The sequence below is a fragment of the Pteronotus mesoamericanus genome, unplaced genomic scaffold (genome assembly GCF_021234165.1).
Source record: "Pteronotus mesoamericanus isolate MK-2021 breed Mesoamerican mustached bat unplaced genomic scaffold, CSHL_Meso_final contig_263, whole genome shotgun sequence".
NCBI classification, from domain to species: domain Eukaryota; kingdom Metazoa; phylum Chordata; class Mammalia; order Chiroptera; family Mormoopidae; genus Pteronotus; species Pteronotus mesoamericanus.
In genome coordinates, this window is record NW_026555112.1 from 1,520,648 (window position 1) to 1,538,519 (window position 17,872).

Sequence of the window (17,872 nt, forward strand, 5' to 3'; positions counted from 1 at the left end):
ATGAAACTGATTTTCTACAAAATACCAGTTAACATCCCTGCAGAACTGACAGTCTACCCTTTAGGAAGCCAGTGCTCTGTGAAGGATATACACAAACACACATCCTTCAGATGCACTTAAAGCTTTTTTGAGCAATGAGCTTTCCATTAGCTTTCTTTGGGTATAAAAAAATATCACAGTCTTATTTTATACAAATTTGAATTGTTCAGAATTGAAGTGGTATGATTGAGTAAAATTAACGAAATTTTACTTTTGTGCATGGTATGATTGAGTAAAATTAATGAAATTTTACTTTTGTGCAACTTTTAAACTCTTAAAGAACAAAATTCAGCAAATAAAATTGTATAGATCTTATTGACTTTATTCATTAATTCATGAATTTTGGGGGTAGTATCCCATCTAGCAGATAGAAAGGAGCTCTGAAGAGTTGTACAAAGCAAGAGATTTCATAGGCCAAAGGAAGCAGGAATAAGGCAGTTGTAACTGGACATTTGCTGATTGGTTAGAGCAAGGTTACTTTCCTTAAATGGAGTAAAGGGAAATCTTGGAGTGGAGTCAGGTAACTTGTGCTGAGCAGGCGAGTGCTGGTTGGTTGGCCAAGGCCTGCCTTTCGTGAGAGAGCCCAACATAGAAACTTAGTTAGGTTCCAGTTTGTTGACATGGTCTTAGCATGGGCAGCTCCATTTTGGGACCCAATCTGGTTCATTTAATGGAACCAGTGTGAATCTTCCTAAATGAAACCTCTGTTAATAATTGCCTGATTTCAAGGCTATGTGAATTATATGGGAGCTCTATTCCTAGCAGTTAGTAGAAATGTCTTCTATACTTCAGTTAGTTTAGTCTTGAATATTGCAGTTTTCAGAACTGTGTCCCTTATACTGTATGTGACTGACTTTGTTACACTGTGAAAATATCTAATTCATCCAATGAGGAGGAATCCCTTAACCCTTGACTGAAGATCAACCCCCATCCAGCCCCGACAGGTGTGGCTCAAGTGGGTTGGACATCATCCCACAAACCAAAAGGTCACTGGTTCGATTCCTGGTCAGGGCACATGCCTGGGCTGTGGGCTGAGTCCCTGGTTGGGGGGTGTGAGGGGGAGCTGGCCGATGTTTCCCTTACACACTGATGTTTCTCTCCCTTTTTTTCTCCCTCCCTTCCTTCTTTCTAAAAATAAATAAAATCTTTAAAAAAAAAAAAAAAAAGGCCAACCCCCATCCAAAAGAAATTGAATCCAGTCAGCGGTCTATTCTTTTATTCACAAGTCTAAAACCCAAAAGTTCTGAAAAGCAAATGATTTTTCATCAGTTTACAACAAAACTCGCAACCTGTATATAGCCTTTATCCTGTTTATCTGAGTATGCATACGTTATGTGAGTATGCATATTACCTTCCAAATCCTAAAAATTCTGAATTCTGATACTCATTTGGCCCTAAAGTTTTCAGATAAAGTACCCCAGAAAATAGAAGCAAAGGACAGAGAGATGGAAAGTACCAGAAAGAGGTAAAAAAAATTAGAGGACCAGTCCAGAATATCCAATATCTAACAATACAAGGTCCAGAAAGAGGGAACGACAAAATATACAGGATGGGAATCATCAGTGAAATCACTGAAGAAAACTTCCCTGGACTGAAAGACATTCATTTCCAACTTAGGAGACCACAGAATTCCCAGCAAAATAGGTCAAAATGAAGTAAACCCACCCTGCGGCAAGGCGCTGTGGAGCCGTAGGGCAGGGGCCTGCGTGGGTAGTCAGCCTGTGCCCCGGAGAGAAGGGCAGGGTCGCCTACGGGAAGCGGGGGCCACGCCCGCGCCGTCGCCTTTCGCAGCAGCCGCGCTGCTAGCCGGGCGGCAGGTGGAAGTCGCCTTCAGAATTCCAGGGGGACGTTTTCAGCCTAGACTTCTCTGAACAGACTCTCATTAAAATGGGTGGTTTAATAGATATTTTCGACATGAATCAGATTCTCAAATTTACTGTGCTAAATTGAATTTCCTCTTTTTCCCTTTAGCTTTACAGAGGTGAGAATAAGAAATGACAGCATCCCAGAAAACAGGAAAATTAAATATTGAAGAAAACGGATAATTCATGAATCAAAGCATTATTCCTGAATTAATGAGGGGATTCCTTAGTATCTCATATTATGTGTGAGGTTTTATGATAGAGACTTGGAATGTGGTACTTCATCTTGTATTGCCCAGAGTTCTCTTTTAGTCTATAACAGAACCTTTATTCACAGCGTATAAATAGTTAAAATATTTTTATGTTCCATAGAGGAGTGAGAAAAATTAACCCATTTCCCAGTTACAAGGATTTGAGTTTATCAAAACAAAACATTTTTAGTCCTCATTTCTAGAATGGGGTTCTGAGACTTAAAAACCTGGTGTGCCCTCGGTGTAAAAGCCCTGGGCGCGCCGTAGTGCGGGCCGAGCTGGAGCTGGGCCCCGGGGAGGCGGCGGAGGGCGGAGGGCAGAGGCGGCGGCGGCGGAGGCAGCGGCCGCTGTGCGCGCTTCCGCCCTCGGGCTGCACCCGCCCCGCGGCGGCCAGGCCGCGCTGTGAGCTCTCAGCCCACGACTCCAGCCTCTTCTGTTTCAGCCCCTGTCCGAGAATAAATTAGGTCAGAAAATGACCACAGAAGAGAAAAACAGAACCTTCGGAGGTTGTTTATACAGTCGGTAAAGTTGCGCAGCAGCTAACAACAGAAAACAAAGCAGACCAATACTGTATTGACTGAGATTTTTCTCAGAACAGTTTAACTCTCCACTTTTCACAAATGCGGAGCCTAAGACCTTTTTTACTTTTTTTGGTGATTAGTCTGTGTCAATAATTAGTCTCTATGAAGGTAAACGGAAAGGTGAGAATGTCAAATGGGAAATGTTTAGTTCCGTTCCATGCACACTTCCTACTCCTGTGTTCACTCCGCACGGAGACCTGCCTTTCAGCCCCTCCGAGCGAGCGCCGGGCGGCAGTGCTCCCGCGCGCTTCCTCCGCCGACGTCGGGCGCCTGGCCGGTCGTCTTCTCTCCTGCTTTCCTCCCCTTTGTGGCCTGACCTGCTCCTCTCCCCTCAAAGTACAGGACACATGTCACCTCTCCTAGAGCTTTCCTTACCCCTTGCCCCCGTGCCCGCCTCCACCCGGGAGCCGTGTTGCTCCTTCAGATGAGCGTCCCCGGAACGAGACAGAGGAGAGCGCGGCGCGGCGCGAGAGCGGCGGTGGGTCAGCGCGTGCCCACGCGGGGCTGCCTGGACCTGAATTCCTCCTCTGCCGCTTAGTATGTGGCCTTGGTTGGGCAACTGACGGGCCCTCTCTGTGCCATAGTTTCTGCCTCTGTCAGTTGGGGATAATAATAGTATCTGCCTCATAGGTTATTGTGAGAATTTTTTAAAATAATGCAGTTAAAGTACAGTATAATACAGTGAGTGGTTAAGCACACGTACCCTGGAGCCAGACTGCCTGCGTTCAAATGCCTGTTCTACTCAGGCAGTTTTCCTATTCCTCAGCCTCCTTATCTGAAAAGTAGAGGAAAAAACAGTACCTGCTATTATTTCAAGTATTTTTTTTTTAAAAAAAGACCTACCGTTAGGACTGTTGAATGAATTACATTAATTAAAATATATAAAATATGTAGGCCAGTGTTGACAAATAGTAAACACTATTTAAATATTAATTGTTATTAAAAGGCTTAGCTAAGGGTTTGTCGAATAATATGCACTCAAAAAATAGTTGCTATTTGACCAGGAGTTACCAGTTTTCAAAGAAACTGTAAGTGAAAAGAAGAAAGGATCATAGTTTTAAAGAGAAGAAAGCATATTAAAACCACAATATGATGCCATTACCTTCCACCAGAATAGTTAAAATGAAAATGGCGCCCTGACCTGTGTGGTTCAGTGGGCTGGGCGTTGACAAAGCAGAAGGTCACCAGTTTGATTCCCAGTCAGGGCACATGCCTGGGTTGCAGGTCCAGTCCCTGGTTGTCTACAAGAGATAACCGATCGATGTTTCTCTCACACATCAATATTTCTTTCCCTCTCTCCTTCTCTCTTCCCCTCTCTCTAAGAACGAATGAATGAATCTTTTTTAAAAATGAAAACGGCAATACTAAGAGCAACTAGCTCAGTTGAGTATAAATTAGTACACCCACTTTGAAAAACTGACAATATCTATTAGAGCTGAACTTATATCCTTAACCCAGCAAATCCACTCCTAGACCATTATACACCCAATAAAGTACATGCTCATGTGCACCGAAAGACATGTAACAAAGAACTTCAGAGCCAAAAACTGGAAGCAGCTATATAAATTCTGTATGTTTGTAAAATGGAAAAGGAGTGAATGAATTACAACAATATATATGTATTATCCAGATATAATGTGTAAGAAGTAGGCAGAAAAGAATACATATGGTATGGCTCCCCGACCCCCTTTTTAAGTTCAAAAATGGCAACACTCGTTTATGCAGTTAGAAGTCAGGACAGTGGTGACCCTTTGGCAGGGGAGCGGTGACTGGAGGGGAACCCAGAGGCACTCCTGGAGTCGTGTTCCTTGACCTAATTTGATGATTACGTGGGTGTACTTTTCTTTTTGAAGAAATATTCACCGGTATGCTTACATGCATTTGTATCTATTATGTATGTTAAACTTCAGCTGAAAAATTTTTATTCAGTCAGAAAGCTTGAGAATTTTGGAAATGATAATTCATTTTTTCCATTTGCCAATCTTTCTAGAATTGAGGATTTCATACTTTAAAAAATGTAGGTGTTCACTACAGTGCCGGAAAATTAACCGATCTGGCTTCTAACCTTTCTTAAATTGTGTCATCAGGATTGTAAAAAAAACTCTCAGTAGCAACAAATAAGTAGCTTGAACAACACACTTAACAGTAATCATTGGTTTTCATTTATCCTGTCATTTCACATACAGTACAGGTTACAGGGACTGCATACAGGGTGGGCAAAATAGGTTTACAGTTCTGAGTTCACAAAACAGTTTATTCTTGTAATATTATTTATTAATTATTGTATTATTTTCCTTACAGCTGTAAGCCTACTTTAGCCCACCCGTATATAAATTATATATAAAACTGGTTTGGAGCTGGAATCCGTCTTTCTTTTCCAGAGTGACACACTGACATCCTGCAGACCTGAGCGGCTGCTTTTCAAGTCTGGGTGAAGCAGCTTTTAGGTGACCCAGCTGTGAGATGTCAGGGGCCAGTGGGCAGGTGCTTGATAAGCATTCATTGTAACTGATGCTCGTGCGTATTGCCGTGGTGTCCGTGATGCCGTTTTAGTAACTTAGTGAGTTTCTTCTTTGGGTGGAATTTGTTTTGTTTAGTCTGCATTGTGCCTAGATGGATCATAGAAAACCTTCCACTTTCACAGAACATGGCTTCATGGCTCTTCCCTTGTCTGCTATTTTTGTGTCCTATAAATCATCACACATGCAAGCCATCTGCAGGCCCTGAATGGGATGAGATAAAAGCTGCCATCACTCAGATTGACATGTGAAAAGCTGGTATTCATTTGGAGTTTATTCTTGATTATCCTTTATATTTTAAAGTCTCAAACTTCATGATGATTGTTAACATCTTCTAAACCAAAAGTATCTCTGATTCACAGTTTCTTTTAGTTGAACGTTGGGTCAACGGGAGAGGATTTGTACTATGTCACCCAGAAGAATCTGTTAGGGACTCTGTTCTAATGCTACTGAGATAATTAGAACAGCAGGTTTCACTCCTGTTTTAAAAGTATGTTGGTTTTAATTAGCTCAGCAAGCCATTGGGTTTGGGATGCACATCATAGTAAATAATACAAACATAAGGTTCTGAAATTGCCAGATGAATACTTCAAAATGAGTGTTTTTTTGAATGCTTAGAGTATACCATACCTGTAAGATACTTGTCAAAAATTTTTCTCGACATGGCAACTTCTTTGAGGATTTATTGAGAAAAGTATTGGATGAACATAGGCCTGGGATGACACAAAAGAGAGGCATGATAAAAATGCACGCTCACACTCACACACTTCCACTGTAGATACACGCCAATCTGTCGGTTATGTGAGTAGTAGGTTAGTCGGGCTCCCTTAAAGCCTTTGCAGGTTTTCTCAGCAAAGCTTTGTCCTGGGCTGCGGAAGGTCAGCTTCTGCCACAGTTGGCTGGAGCTGCGTGAGCTGGGGAGGCGAGTGCAAGCTGCTTTCAGAGCAGGAAGCTTCCTCGGTTTGTAAGTAAAGTGGCCACTGTCACCAGGTGCCTCTTCTTCATAAATAATATTATTATACTTTAGTAACCCAGTCGTCATAAACTCTGGAACTAATAGAGGGAATAAAATATAAAAACATTCCCTTATTTCCTGAAATGGTAGACCAAAAATGCATTGATCTTCACAACTAACACAACAGACCTCATTTTCAAAACAGGAACATCTCAAAAATAGAAAGCTCTACTAATCTTCAGTTATTCTAGTGTATCTCCATGCGATCTTGGGCAAGTCATTTAGTATTTCTGTTTCTCCCATTTTACTAATGTACTGTGGATAGTCAAAAGACCTAAGTCTTGTTGGGAAACTGTGGCATTTTTAACACAGATAGCATCTTTTTTCCCCCTCAGAGAAGGGACAACTGTGTTTTTTTGCTTAAAGACACTATTTGAGAATGATTAGGATCGGGTAGGACTTCATTTGCCATTAATTCTTGTGAATTGTATTTATTTTTTTGTTTACTGTTTATTTCTTTGCTTAGCAGACAGAAGGAGGAGCACAGACAGACGGCCAGCAGTCACAGACGCAAAGTAGTGAAAATTCAGAGAGTAAATCTACCCCTAAACGGCTCCATGTCTCTAATATTCCTTTTCGCTTCCGGGACCCTGACCTCCGGCAGATGTTTGGGGTAAGTCTCTGAAGTCCTTTTTATGAGTTTACAATAAAGTATAATTTAATCTACCAGGAGTATTATTAGTCATTATTAGTACTTTAGAATAAAACTACAAGTAGATTGAGAAAAATCCTGGGATAAATCAATATTTTCATTAGGAACTTTTCCTATCACCTGCCCACTAGCCATCAGCCTTGCAAATTCTCACATACAAAGGTGACCATTTGCTTGGGACATGAGACTTTCAGTGCTAAAATTAGGACAAGATAGTAATCCCCACCTTTTAGAGTGTTATAAATTAAATGAAATCATATCTGTGAAAGCAGATAGTACCTGTGTTTTGTTTTTACTTCCTTGTTTATAGGTCACTGGTGTCTAAGATCAGGTATGGGGGTTAGGCCTCTGATGTATTCTTCCAGCAATTTTATTCTTCCTGAAGTCGCTGTCATGAAACACAAATTGTAATGGCAAAGATTTAAGTTATTAGAAAGTGAACGATTGCTAAGAACCTAATTTTTTCTTGGGCTCTGTGTTGCTGCCTGTTTTAATTTGAGCAAGCTCCTAACTTGAACTCAGACTAAGAGATAATTGGGTTTTTAAAAAATTTTATTAGTATCACAGCCTGGTGCTTTGGCATAAAAGCAAATCCCCTTCCTTAAGTCTTGGTTGGCTATTTCATGGTGACAAGACCCTGGAGCAAAGTTCTGTCACTTATAGCTGATTACCTGGATGTGTGTTGCACATCGAAGGCAAGGCCAGGCTTGAGATTTAATGATGTTCTTGGAGAACTTGAAGAGAACTTTTACACATAAAATGATAACCAGCCGGTCTCATCTCTACAGAAAAGAGAGCAACAGAAGATATAAAGGGCAGCATAAAGAATTGAAGTTACATTTAAGAAGCAGCTTCCCAGGAGTATGGGTTATTAGGTTCTCTACTGAGTTATCAGAGATAATACAGAATCTGAATCTCTGGAGCTCTGTGAAAATGGAGAGCATTCTTAGGTCAGAAGTGTGTTTTCCATTGAAAATCTGCCTAGGCTGTTTACCAGTGATTTCTTGAAATGTATTATACTCTTCCCATAAGGCACTAAGTGCAAGAAAATTAAATTTCCTTGCAAGGGGTACTTGGTGGCTCTGTCTTCTTCCACATAGTTAGTACCTGTTACTTAGAAGGACAGTTGCATTCGTAAAGAGCAGGGATTTTGTGCTCCATTTTATTAACTCTGTAAATGTTGAATAGCTTCTTTCAGCCTCAATTTTTTTTAACCTTAAAAGGAAAGCAGTCCTTACTCTAGAAGGATGCATTAGAGAACGTAAAAGAAAACAAACTCTAAAACACCATATAAATCATAATTTTATAGGATACATACAGGGAAAAAATAAAATGCCCTTCTCCCTAAAATAAGACATTTTCCTCTTTCCTTGATTTTTATAATTTTCCATTAAATGATGAAACAGGAAGCAAGCCCAGAAGCCTTACTCTAGAAAACTTGGGCTCTTAATGGGTGTTTTTATTTTTATTTTGTAAAAGATTTTATTTTTATTTATTTTTAGATAGAGGAGAAGGCGGTAGAGAGGGAAACATCAATGTGTGGTTGCTCTCACACGCCCCCTACTGGGGACATGGTCTGCAACCCAGGCCTGTGCCCTGACTGGGAATCAACTGGCGACCCTTTGGTTCACAGGCCGGTGCTCAGTCCACTGAGCCACACCAGCCAGGGCTTACTACATGTTTTTAATAAAAACAGTAATGTTTCAGCCCAGAGAGAAAGCACAATTTCTGTTTTGCTCTTTTCATTTTTTTAGTTTCTGCATATTTCCCAAAGTCTGGTTTGAAATCCAAGTGAAATAGATAATTTGATACAGTGTATATGAGTACAGTACTCAGGGAGATGTGTGAGCTAAGAAGCTATCTGGAGATTTACTGCATATCCCTTCAGTGCAGTTTATCCAAGTATTGATTAAGACAGTTTTGTCACTGTATACGCATCTTCTCCAAATAAGTACTGTTTTCTGTATACCCCTCCTACCAGCTACTAGCTACCCAACAATGAAGTTATTTAGGCTTTGTGGTTTTAGTTTTGTTTGATTTTTCCAAATGTGAAAATATTAACTAACTACAAAATAAAGTTACAATTTAAGATATTCTTGATGATGTTCACTACAGGAAAATTAAAGTGGCAAATAAATGGGACCATACATAATGTCAATGAATGTTTAAGTATAATGGAAACTAGCATGTAACCTATAGAAATAATAGAAACATGTTTACTGACTTGGAAAATTGCTCATAGTATATTAAGTTAAAAAAATTAGAGTAATATGTGGAAATACTTTCTTAACAATACATGCCTAAGGAAAGGCCTGGAAGGCTGCGTACCAGAACCGAGGGGGTGGGATTGCAGGTTGTACTCATTTTCTGCTTCCCCTTTCCTTTTTATTTATCTGTATTTTCTAATTTTACAACGAACATGATTTACGTTCTTAAAGGAAAAAGGGGGAAGCAAAACAGCCTTTAAATCTTCCTACCTAAGATTTCCTTCTTAAAACTAACACATTTAAAAAATTACAGACATAGTGGGGAAAATCCATAGTTCTTGCCTTTGTGAAGATACATGCAATAGGGTGGCTGTCTGAGTATGTTCTGCAAACAGCTTCTACCGTACACAGGCGGGTAACACACGAGTGAGTGAGTTGAAAAAAGATTGGAAAGGGAGAAGTTACCAGCTCAGTGATAAGGCAAACTCAGAAACTGGTATTGGGATTTACCAAAAAATAGAAACATGGCATTAAAAAGGTAGTTTATAAATGGGAGAGGGAACCCCTTTTTCTTTCTCAGAAGAAAGTGAAGTATGTGGATAAAAGGCTGACCATAAACCAATGTTTTATTTTTGTCTCTGCAGCAGTTTGGCAAAATCCTAGATGTAGAAATAATCTTTAATGAACGTGGTTCTAAGGTAAGCCCCATTTCAGTATTAAGTCTGCTTGGTTTCTTATTAATTTTGTTTTATTTTAAATAGTAAGTAATCAGAAAATTTAAGCTGGTTTTCAAGCCTTCAAGAAGTATTCCCAGCTATCTAGATTGGATTAGAGTGTCTCTAAAAATAAGCTGCCACAGGGCCAAACTTTATCTTAATGCTTAAATTGGGAGAGTGCTGGGGAAGAAGCAAGAGAGGCTTGAAGGGAGAGCGCTGCGGCCAGGGAGACCGGGAGATGGGGCACAGGAGACACTGGCCCTTCATCAGACTTAGGTTTGCCCTGAGCTGCTTACATGAAAGGAAAAGAGGGAAGACTGGAGAAAGTGAAATTCTATGAGAATTCTATTCTGACATCTCAGAACAATTCAGCTTGTTTTAAAAAGTCAAACTTTGAAATGACATACTTAAAACAAATTTAATATCTGTTACTCAGTTGACCTGCTCTCTTTTGAATGAATTTGAACAAGGTTTAAATACAGGGAATATAGTGACTCAGGACCCCACTATGAACTTACTTCCTTCCTCAAGTTAATCGCAGAGAGGCAAGCTGCAGAATGTAGTCACTTCAATCACAAATACAATGGTTGGTCTTCTTTTTTTTTTTTTTTTGCATAAAAATGAAAGAAGCAACAGTGTACAGTTTGATATGTGTATTCTCTTCTGAATGTGTTCTGTATAAGAACTGAAATTTTTAATTAAAATGTATTTTTCCTTAATATTTTACTATTAAGTTCCCAATCTGTATGATTTAGAATTTTTATAAACACTGGTGTTTTAGGAATGAGTGAATGGTAAAGTCTTACAATGGCATTATAAGAAAAGATTTGATGAAATGAATTTTGGAAAGTTTTATTTGAAAGTTTTCTTCCTTCTCAACAAATTAAACACATCCCACAGACACAGTCAGCTGTGGCCAAGCTTATAAATATTTACCTTGATATGTTCAATTCTGCTTGCTTTTTTAGGTAAGACCAATTTTTATTTGGTTAGCTCCTGAACTTTGAAGATAGCCCTTGGCTATGATTAAATCTCATTTACTTGCTTTATTTAACTTAGTGTTTATTTCTCTCCAATTTCTTATTCTAAATTCACCAATCTTTGGTAATTAATAATGCGTATCTACAGAGTCATAGATACTGGCTATCCCCATCTGAACTATTACAAATGTATGTACTATTTTAATGCTCCTGATCATTATTCCCTTCCTTTATAGAATACATTAACACTAAAAGTGTTTAATTCTGACCATAATAATTATTCTTTAATATTAAAGAGGTAATGATACTCTAAGCTTCCAGTTTTCAGTTAAAACAAAAAACGATTACTATGCCTATACAGAACTTTCTCCAGCACTTAACTTGGTAAGTATTTTTAAAGTGAAATCAGTTCAGACTGTAACCAATAAAACTATTTATGCTTGTAATTTCTTCACAATGGATTTCTGTTTTTTTTTGTCATGTAGTTTGCTTTTATTTTTGTGATTTTTTTGGATAGAAGGTGAGAAAAATGACTGGTTTAGAGATGAGAAGCACATGAATGTAAAATGAATGTGTGAAGATTATTGACTACATTGTTTGTCTAAAGGAACAGTTTAAATGTTTTTTGGTTTTTGAGTGTATGCACTTAAAATATCCTTAATGAGACTCTGACAACCAAAAAACCCAATATAATTTCATCAGGCATTGAGGACTTGCTCCTTACCAGGAAAATAATTTGATTGAATTATTTGAAGCAAAGGAAATTGATCTTTCTTGAGGGTTCTTTCATTGACTTCAAGGATTTTTAAATTTACTGGATTCAACTGCTTCTCCCTTGTAACTTCAGTTTTTAAATGACACAAGCCTTCCTTTCTGTTTGGGGAACCTAAAAGCACACGCTGCATACCCTCAGTTAGGTGCTATGTCCTCAATCCCCTGTTTCTTTGGGCCACTTCAGGGTAGACGGTCTATTACTAATTGGTAGATGTTTTAAAACAAAGCACAGAATTCGTGATTGTCTTCAGTCTGCCTTCAAGGACTGATACAAAACCTGTCTTCATCCTTGTACTTCGTAACTGCTATTACTGAAAGTTCTTTGCTGGAGAGGGTTCCTCTGGAATTGTTTTGAGGCTTGTTAACAGAGATTTATTTTGGAGTCAAACCTCGATACTTCTTCTGGAATCCACCTAAGATAAAATTAACCAGTACTTTTCTTTTTGTAAATTAACTTTAGTTTCTAATATGTTTGGGGTTGACTATAAAATTACAACATATCTTGAAAAGAACCCGAGAAAAGAAAACATATGTGGTCCTATTGTTTAGTTAAGAGTTGTTCAGTCTTTTAAGAGTGCTTTTCTGTACAGAAATTAGCTTTATTGAATTTTTTTTTGGAAGCAGTAATGGAAAAACTAGTCACAAATTAATTCTGAGATAAGTAGTACTTACATGTAATGCAGTATTTAACCAAATGGCTACAAAACAAAAAACAACACTTTACTATGTCTTATTTTTTATAATGAGACTGTCAGCCCAGGGGTTTAGAATATGCCCACTTAAAACCGTAAGTGGACATTGTTCCACTGCCATGCCCCTCCCTGCCTGCAAGTCTCCTACCTTTACAGCTTGCCTGCAGAGTACAGTTTCTGTGCTTCAGGAAGTAATTGTTTCTTTGTTGCTATTTTCCTTTTTTCTTCTTTGACCTTCATATTCTGGATTTGGTTTACCTGGATTATGGAATGAGTATATATCATTTACATGCATACACATGCTCATTATATATTTAAATTATTTTGTGTCATTTTTAAAGAATCTTTTTATTCCCTACTCCTTTGTATAAACATGAAGTCAGCTGTATTTAATTTTCTGTGATTAACTGAAACAAAGATAGACTGTCCTTTTGAAAATGTTCAGTTAGGATATAGGATGAAAAATGGTACCCCTGCTAAAAAATTAACTAATTGTACTCAAACCACAATTCTAGTAAAGGATTATACGGACATGTGTAGCTTTATTGATTCTCCAAATTTCACCAGTCATGACAGAGTATGAATATAAACAAGATATAGGTAGAGTGGCCATATGTCCTGGTTTATCTAGGATAGTCCCAGTTTATACCTATTGTCTTAGCACAATTATTAATGATGCCCATTTTCCCCTGTAAAATGCACATTTGGACAGTAAATTATATTGTCACTCTTTTATATAGATTTCTTTGAGTAATAACTTTTAAAAAGTGCCCTTTTAAAAAATGATTATAAAAGGAAAACATGATATTTAATGAAATGGAATGAAAAAAGCATACATAGCTCACTAAAGAGAATATTCACTAATATTCTCATGTATTTTCTTCCAGTCTTTTTTCTCACATAGAATCTTAAACAGAACTTTGAATAAGAGTTCAACTCAGTACTCTTGACCTTGCATTCTCTGCTAGACACTTTCAGTGCCTGAGAAGTTGTCCCTTCTCAAAGTTTATTCCATTGTTGAAATTCAGATTTTCCACCATCCTGTTCATCATCACCCAGCCCCATAACAATTTGCAGTAATCATCAGGCTAATTGAATGAAAAAATATGCATATTCTAACATTTATATTTTCCATAAAGTTTTTTCAACGTACTTCTGGTATTGTCACTTGAAAGGACATATATGTATTATAAATACTGAATGTGTAGAAGCTATTTACTTCTTCAGACAGTGCCAATTATTAAGTTGACTAAAAGACTACAAATAGAGCACAGCAACAATTATTGAGATTTCTAGTAAATTTTAGTTGCTATGTTCTTACTCTGTCGGGTGGATTTCGGGAATGATGGGGATGTGGGTTCGGTCTGGGCTTGAGTTTAGGCTACAGTTAGAGAAGACACAACCTCAATTCCCATTCCTCAGATGCAAGGAATGTGCTCCAATTTCTTGCCCACTTCCCTGGCTCTCAGTTTCATGAAAAGAAAAATTATTTCTTTCAAAATGTGATCAAAAGACTGTCTTCGAAATTGCACTAAGTCGACTTTTGTGATTTTCAGTAAAATCTGTTAGGTATGCTGAGGTGAAATGTTTTGCATTATACTTAAAACTGAATTAGCAGTGCATGTATTTTCCAAAGGGCTTAGTTTATTTTCTTTTGTTACCATTTTATGGGTTTTAGTTTTATTTTTCTTTTATTTATTTTTTAATTTCTGTGTTCTGGCCATACCCAGGAGAACCGTCTGCTTTTGATTTCTCCCTAAAAAGTTACATGGTAAATTTTCTTTCTCATTCTTCTGAGATGGAAAAATTCAAAGATTATACAAATTAAAAAATAGTTTTACAATGCTCATCCTATTGCTTGTTATTTATTGCAGCCTGAGGCCAGACTAAAAAGGTGACAGTTATTCGGCTCCTATATGCCCTTGATGGTGACAAGGCAGGTGATAAAATTTTTGTCACTGACAAGAAGCTTTAACCACAACCAAAAAACACACCATCCCTTGATTTCCAAAAGACAGCTAAGATAGCTGATGTCACGCCAGTGTGTTTGCATTGTTACCATAGAAGGACTTTGGGGACTGAGAACCTTAGGTGAGAGTATAAAGCATGTAAACCTGCATTGTCCAGTACAGTGGCCATATTGAGCCCTTGAAATGCGGTGAGTCTAAATTGAGATGTGCTTTTAGGTGAAAAATACACACCTATTCAAAAAAGAATGTTAAACATCTCACTGATAATAGTTTTATACAGATGCTAGTTTGAAATGACAATATGTTGTATATATTGGGTTAAGTAAAATACATTATTAAAATTAATTTCACCTAGTTTTACTTTTTTAATGTGGCCAGGGGAAAATTTTAAATGACGTATGTGGATTGTGTTATATTTCTGTCTGATAGTTCTGGTGTTGACAGAGACATACTGATAACATTATTTTTTTAATTAAAAATAAAGTTCGCTTTTTATCTGTTTTTTTATCTTCTGTACATGATACATTTATACCCTTGTTAAGAGCCTGAGATTAAATCTTAGTTTGACTTTGAAGCTATTCAGACTGTTATTATGTTTCCTTGTTTGATACACTGAATGCTCATTTTGAAGCTCTTCTAAGGAAAATGTATTGGGATTAGACATAATTTCATTAATTGTTTTTAAAGCAAGAGATCTTAATGGCCAAGCGTAATATGAATTAAATTTCCAAGAATGAAGGGACATTAAAACATAATTTTATGTAAGCATATTTTCCTATTAGTAACTTTTTAAGCCTGGGTAATCTGTGAATATCCTTAACTCAGTTCCTGGTACGTTTTCAAAAATGTTAAAGTTTATTGAAGAACATTGTACATTAAAATGAGTTTTCAGGCTTTATTTGAGTTAATATTCTTGAAACCAAATTGTGAATGTGATAGATAAGCAAGCATTAAGTTGGGTTGTTGGAAAATTGCCTGTTTGAAGTTTCAACATGAGAGAAAAGTATTTCAAGACCAATACATTTAAAATGCTGGTTATGCTTCTCACTTTCCTAATCAGACTTTAATTCTCTGAGATACATAATAATTTCCTGTTGCTTCCGAACAACTTACCACATATTTGGTGGCTTAATGCCATTCTGGAGGACAAAAGTCCAAAATGGGTCTTACCGGGCTAAAATCAGAGTGTCGGAGGGCTGCGCTCCTTCCAGTAATTGACAGCAATAACTGCCTCTCTCGCCTCTTGCAGCTCTAGTAGCAGCCCTTGTTCCTCGGCCTTAGTCCCTTTCCAAGCCCAGTAAGTCAGTAGTGGCCAGGCCAGACTTTCTCAGGCCGCTGAACTCCGATTCTGACTCTCCTGTTTCCCTCTTTCACAGATAGGCACCCTTGTGATTACATTGGGCTCACCTGGATAATCCAGGATAATCTCCCTATCTCAAGATCATTAATTTAATCACATCTGCAAAATCCCTTTTGCCATGTAAGGTAACATATTCACAGGTTCCGGGGATTAGGACATGGGTGGGGGGCATTATTCTGCCTGCCACAAGGTCTACTTATCTTCAAAGGAAAGAAAGAAATCCTCTTACCTCTGTTTCCCCTCAAGTCTCCCAAAGTATCAACAAGTCCTTCCTCCTCTTCCCCTAGGTGAAGATGCCTATAGAGATGGCTTTATTTTCCTATCTTGGGTGTCTTGATTAGCATTTCCTTTAACATATAAACACGTTTCTTTTAAAAACAATTTTAAAGTGTTTGAAAGTGAAATTTTGTTCTAGAATGTTAAAGTCATTATTGACAAAAATCTTACACAAACAGACTTGAATGTTAAACTTGGTCATTGCTGACTCCACGGGGCCAGTGTTTGTGACTCCGTGCAGGATGTGCAGCTAGCGTGCCACAGGCATCCTGCCGGCACACTCCGCAGAGGAAGGTCATAGAACACAGTCAGCAGTTAGATTTGAGAAAGAAAATTGTAAGGACTTTGGGACTAATGTAGCTTAGTAAATAGAATACTGAACGTAGATTTCAAGCTGAATTTCTAATTTCCTCACCATTAGCTGTAGGAAGAAGCCACGTGGAAGAAGGCCTTGTTGATGCTTTGAGCCTTGTTGGTGATTGAGTACTTAACCTCAGTTTGACTCCGTTTCTTTACCTTCTAAGTGAAACCAACAGATTTATCCTTTCTGCCCCATGGTTGTATTTAAAAGACAACATGTATGTATGTATGTATGTATGTATGTATGTAGACATAGTCGTAATGCTCTAATTAAAAATCTAGCTTTAGTTTGCATATAGTCTGTTATACAAGTACTAATTTATAAGTAATTTAACCCAAGGCATAGAATGTATGAGGCTATGACAATCAGTTGAATTACAGCTAATAATACTTCTGAAATGTGATATAAAAACTTATTGCTATCTGTGACCTCTCTTAAAAGGTTTAACTCCAGAATCTAAGAACTGGTTTCCTGTCTTCAGCAGATCTAGAGTAAACAACAAATGGTGTAATTAATTAGTAACTTGCCCTTGTATACCTTGAGTTGTCAAAATGGCTATAACATGCTAACACCAAAATTTAATTTTCAAAATGTGTTCCCATTGAAATTTTCAACACATTTACATTTTTTAAGGGAAATATTAACTAAAGTTACCCATAATGTTCTATCCCAAGCAACATACATTTAAAATTTCAGCTTTGCACATTCTAGGGCATTCATGGCGGTGGACATTGGAATCCTCTGTGGTTCGCCACCCAGCCGTGAGCATTTAGAATGCCGAGTATCGAGTCCTTCACAGTGATGGAGTTGCTTTCAGGAAGTTTTACTGAGCAGTACACCCTGTTTACCATCGCAGTTAAGAGCATATTTTGTATACTTAGGAGTACTCCTGGAATTAAGCTGTAAAGCAGAGCTTGAGTAAGTATAAGGGAATCCAGATTATCCTTATCCTACAAAGAAATGTTCAAAGAATGCTAGAGGGACAGTAAAGCTATTGAAAAATGAGGTCTTTCCCACAAAATCTTAAGACTGAACCACTCTGCAAATGTAAATAGCTTGGGAAAATTTTAGTTGCAGAGTGGAAAGATAAGGTCAAAGTACCTGAAATGAAATTGAAACTGATATAATACTTCATGAAATAGTTGTATAAGAATATAGTAAATCCTGCTGATGTTGAAATTAACAGTAGGATTATAACCCATACAGTCTTTTCAAATATAAGATGAACAGCAAATTAGGTTAACGCCCTGGTCTCCTGCTTTGTCCACTTAATGAATTATAGCCACATGGGATTTTTTTTTTCCAGCAGTATCTACAATATACACAAAAAAAGTTAATACTAACTCAAAGTAGCAACTGTATTGCTGTTTTATGGTGTTCTTTTCCTGTTGAATAGTATGCAACTGATGTCACTAATGTAGATCTCATTTCCATTGCCTTTTTGACTGTTCCTTTTTTCTCTACATGTGGAAATTGCCCGTACGTTTAGTAGCAGATGTAGGTGTCAACAAATGTACAACTTAGGCAAATTTGGATAAGCAGTTGTCTGAAATTCAGCTGAACATACAGGGGTGGGCAAAGGTAGGCTTAGAGTTGTTCATATGGAAAATAATACAA

At 37.8% G+C, this 17,872-nt stretch overlaps 1 protein-coding gene across 19 annotated transcripts in view; it reads left to right on the top strand.

Annotated features, from left to right (window-relative positions):
• Positions 1-17,872, top strand: part of RBFOX2 (RNA binding fox-1 homolog 2) — a 255,507-nt gene that overhangs the window by 208,639 nt on the left and 28,996 nt on the right. For 14 of the 19 annotated variants that reach the window (XR_008529236.1, XM_054574535.1, XM_054574540.1 and 11 more), the window contains 2 exons: positions 6,734-6,880; positions 9,771-9,824. Coding sequence is in view for 18 of the 19 variants with exons in the window: in XM_054574535.1 (XP_054430510.1) it covers positions 6,734-6,880; positions 9,771-9,824 (201 nt within the window). In the remaining variant the exon portion in view is untranslated. The remainder of the gene's footprint in view (positions 1-6,733; positions 6,881-9,770; positions 9,825-17,872) is intronic. The other 5 variants (XM_054574536.1, XM_054574538.1, XM_054574553.1 and 2 more) reach the window with 1 other exon arrangement.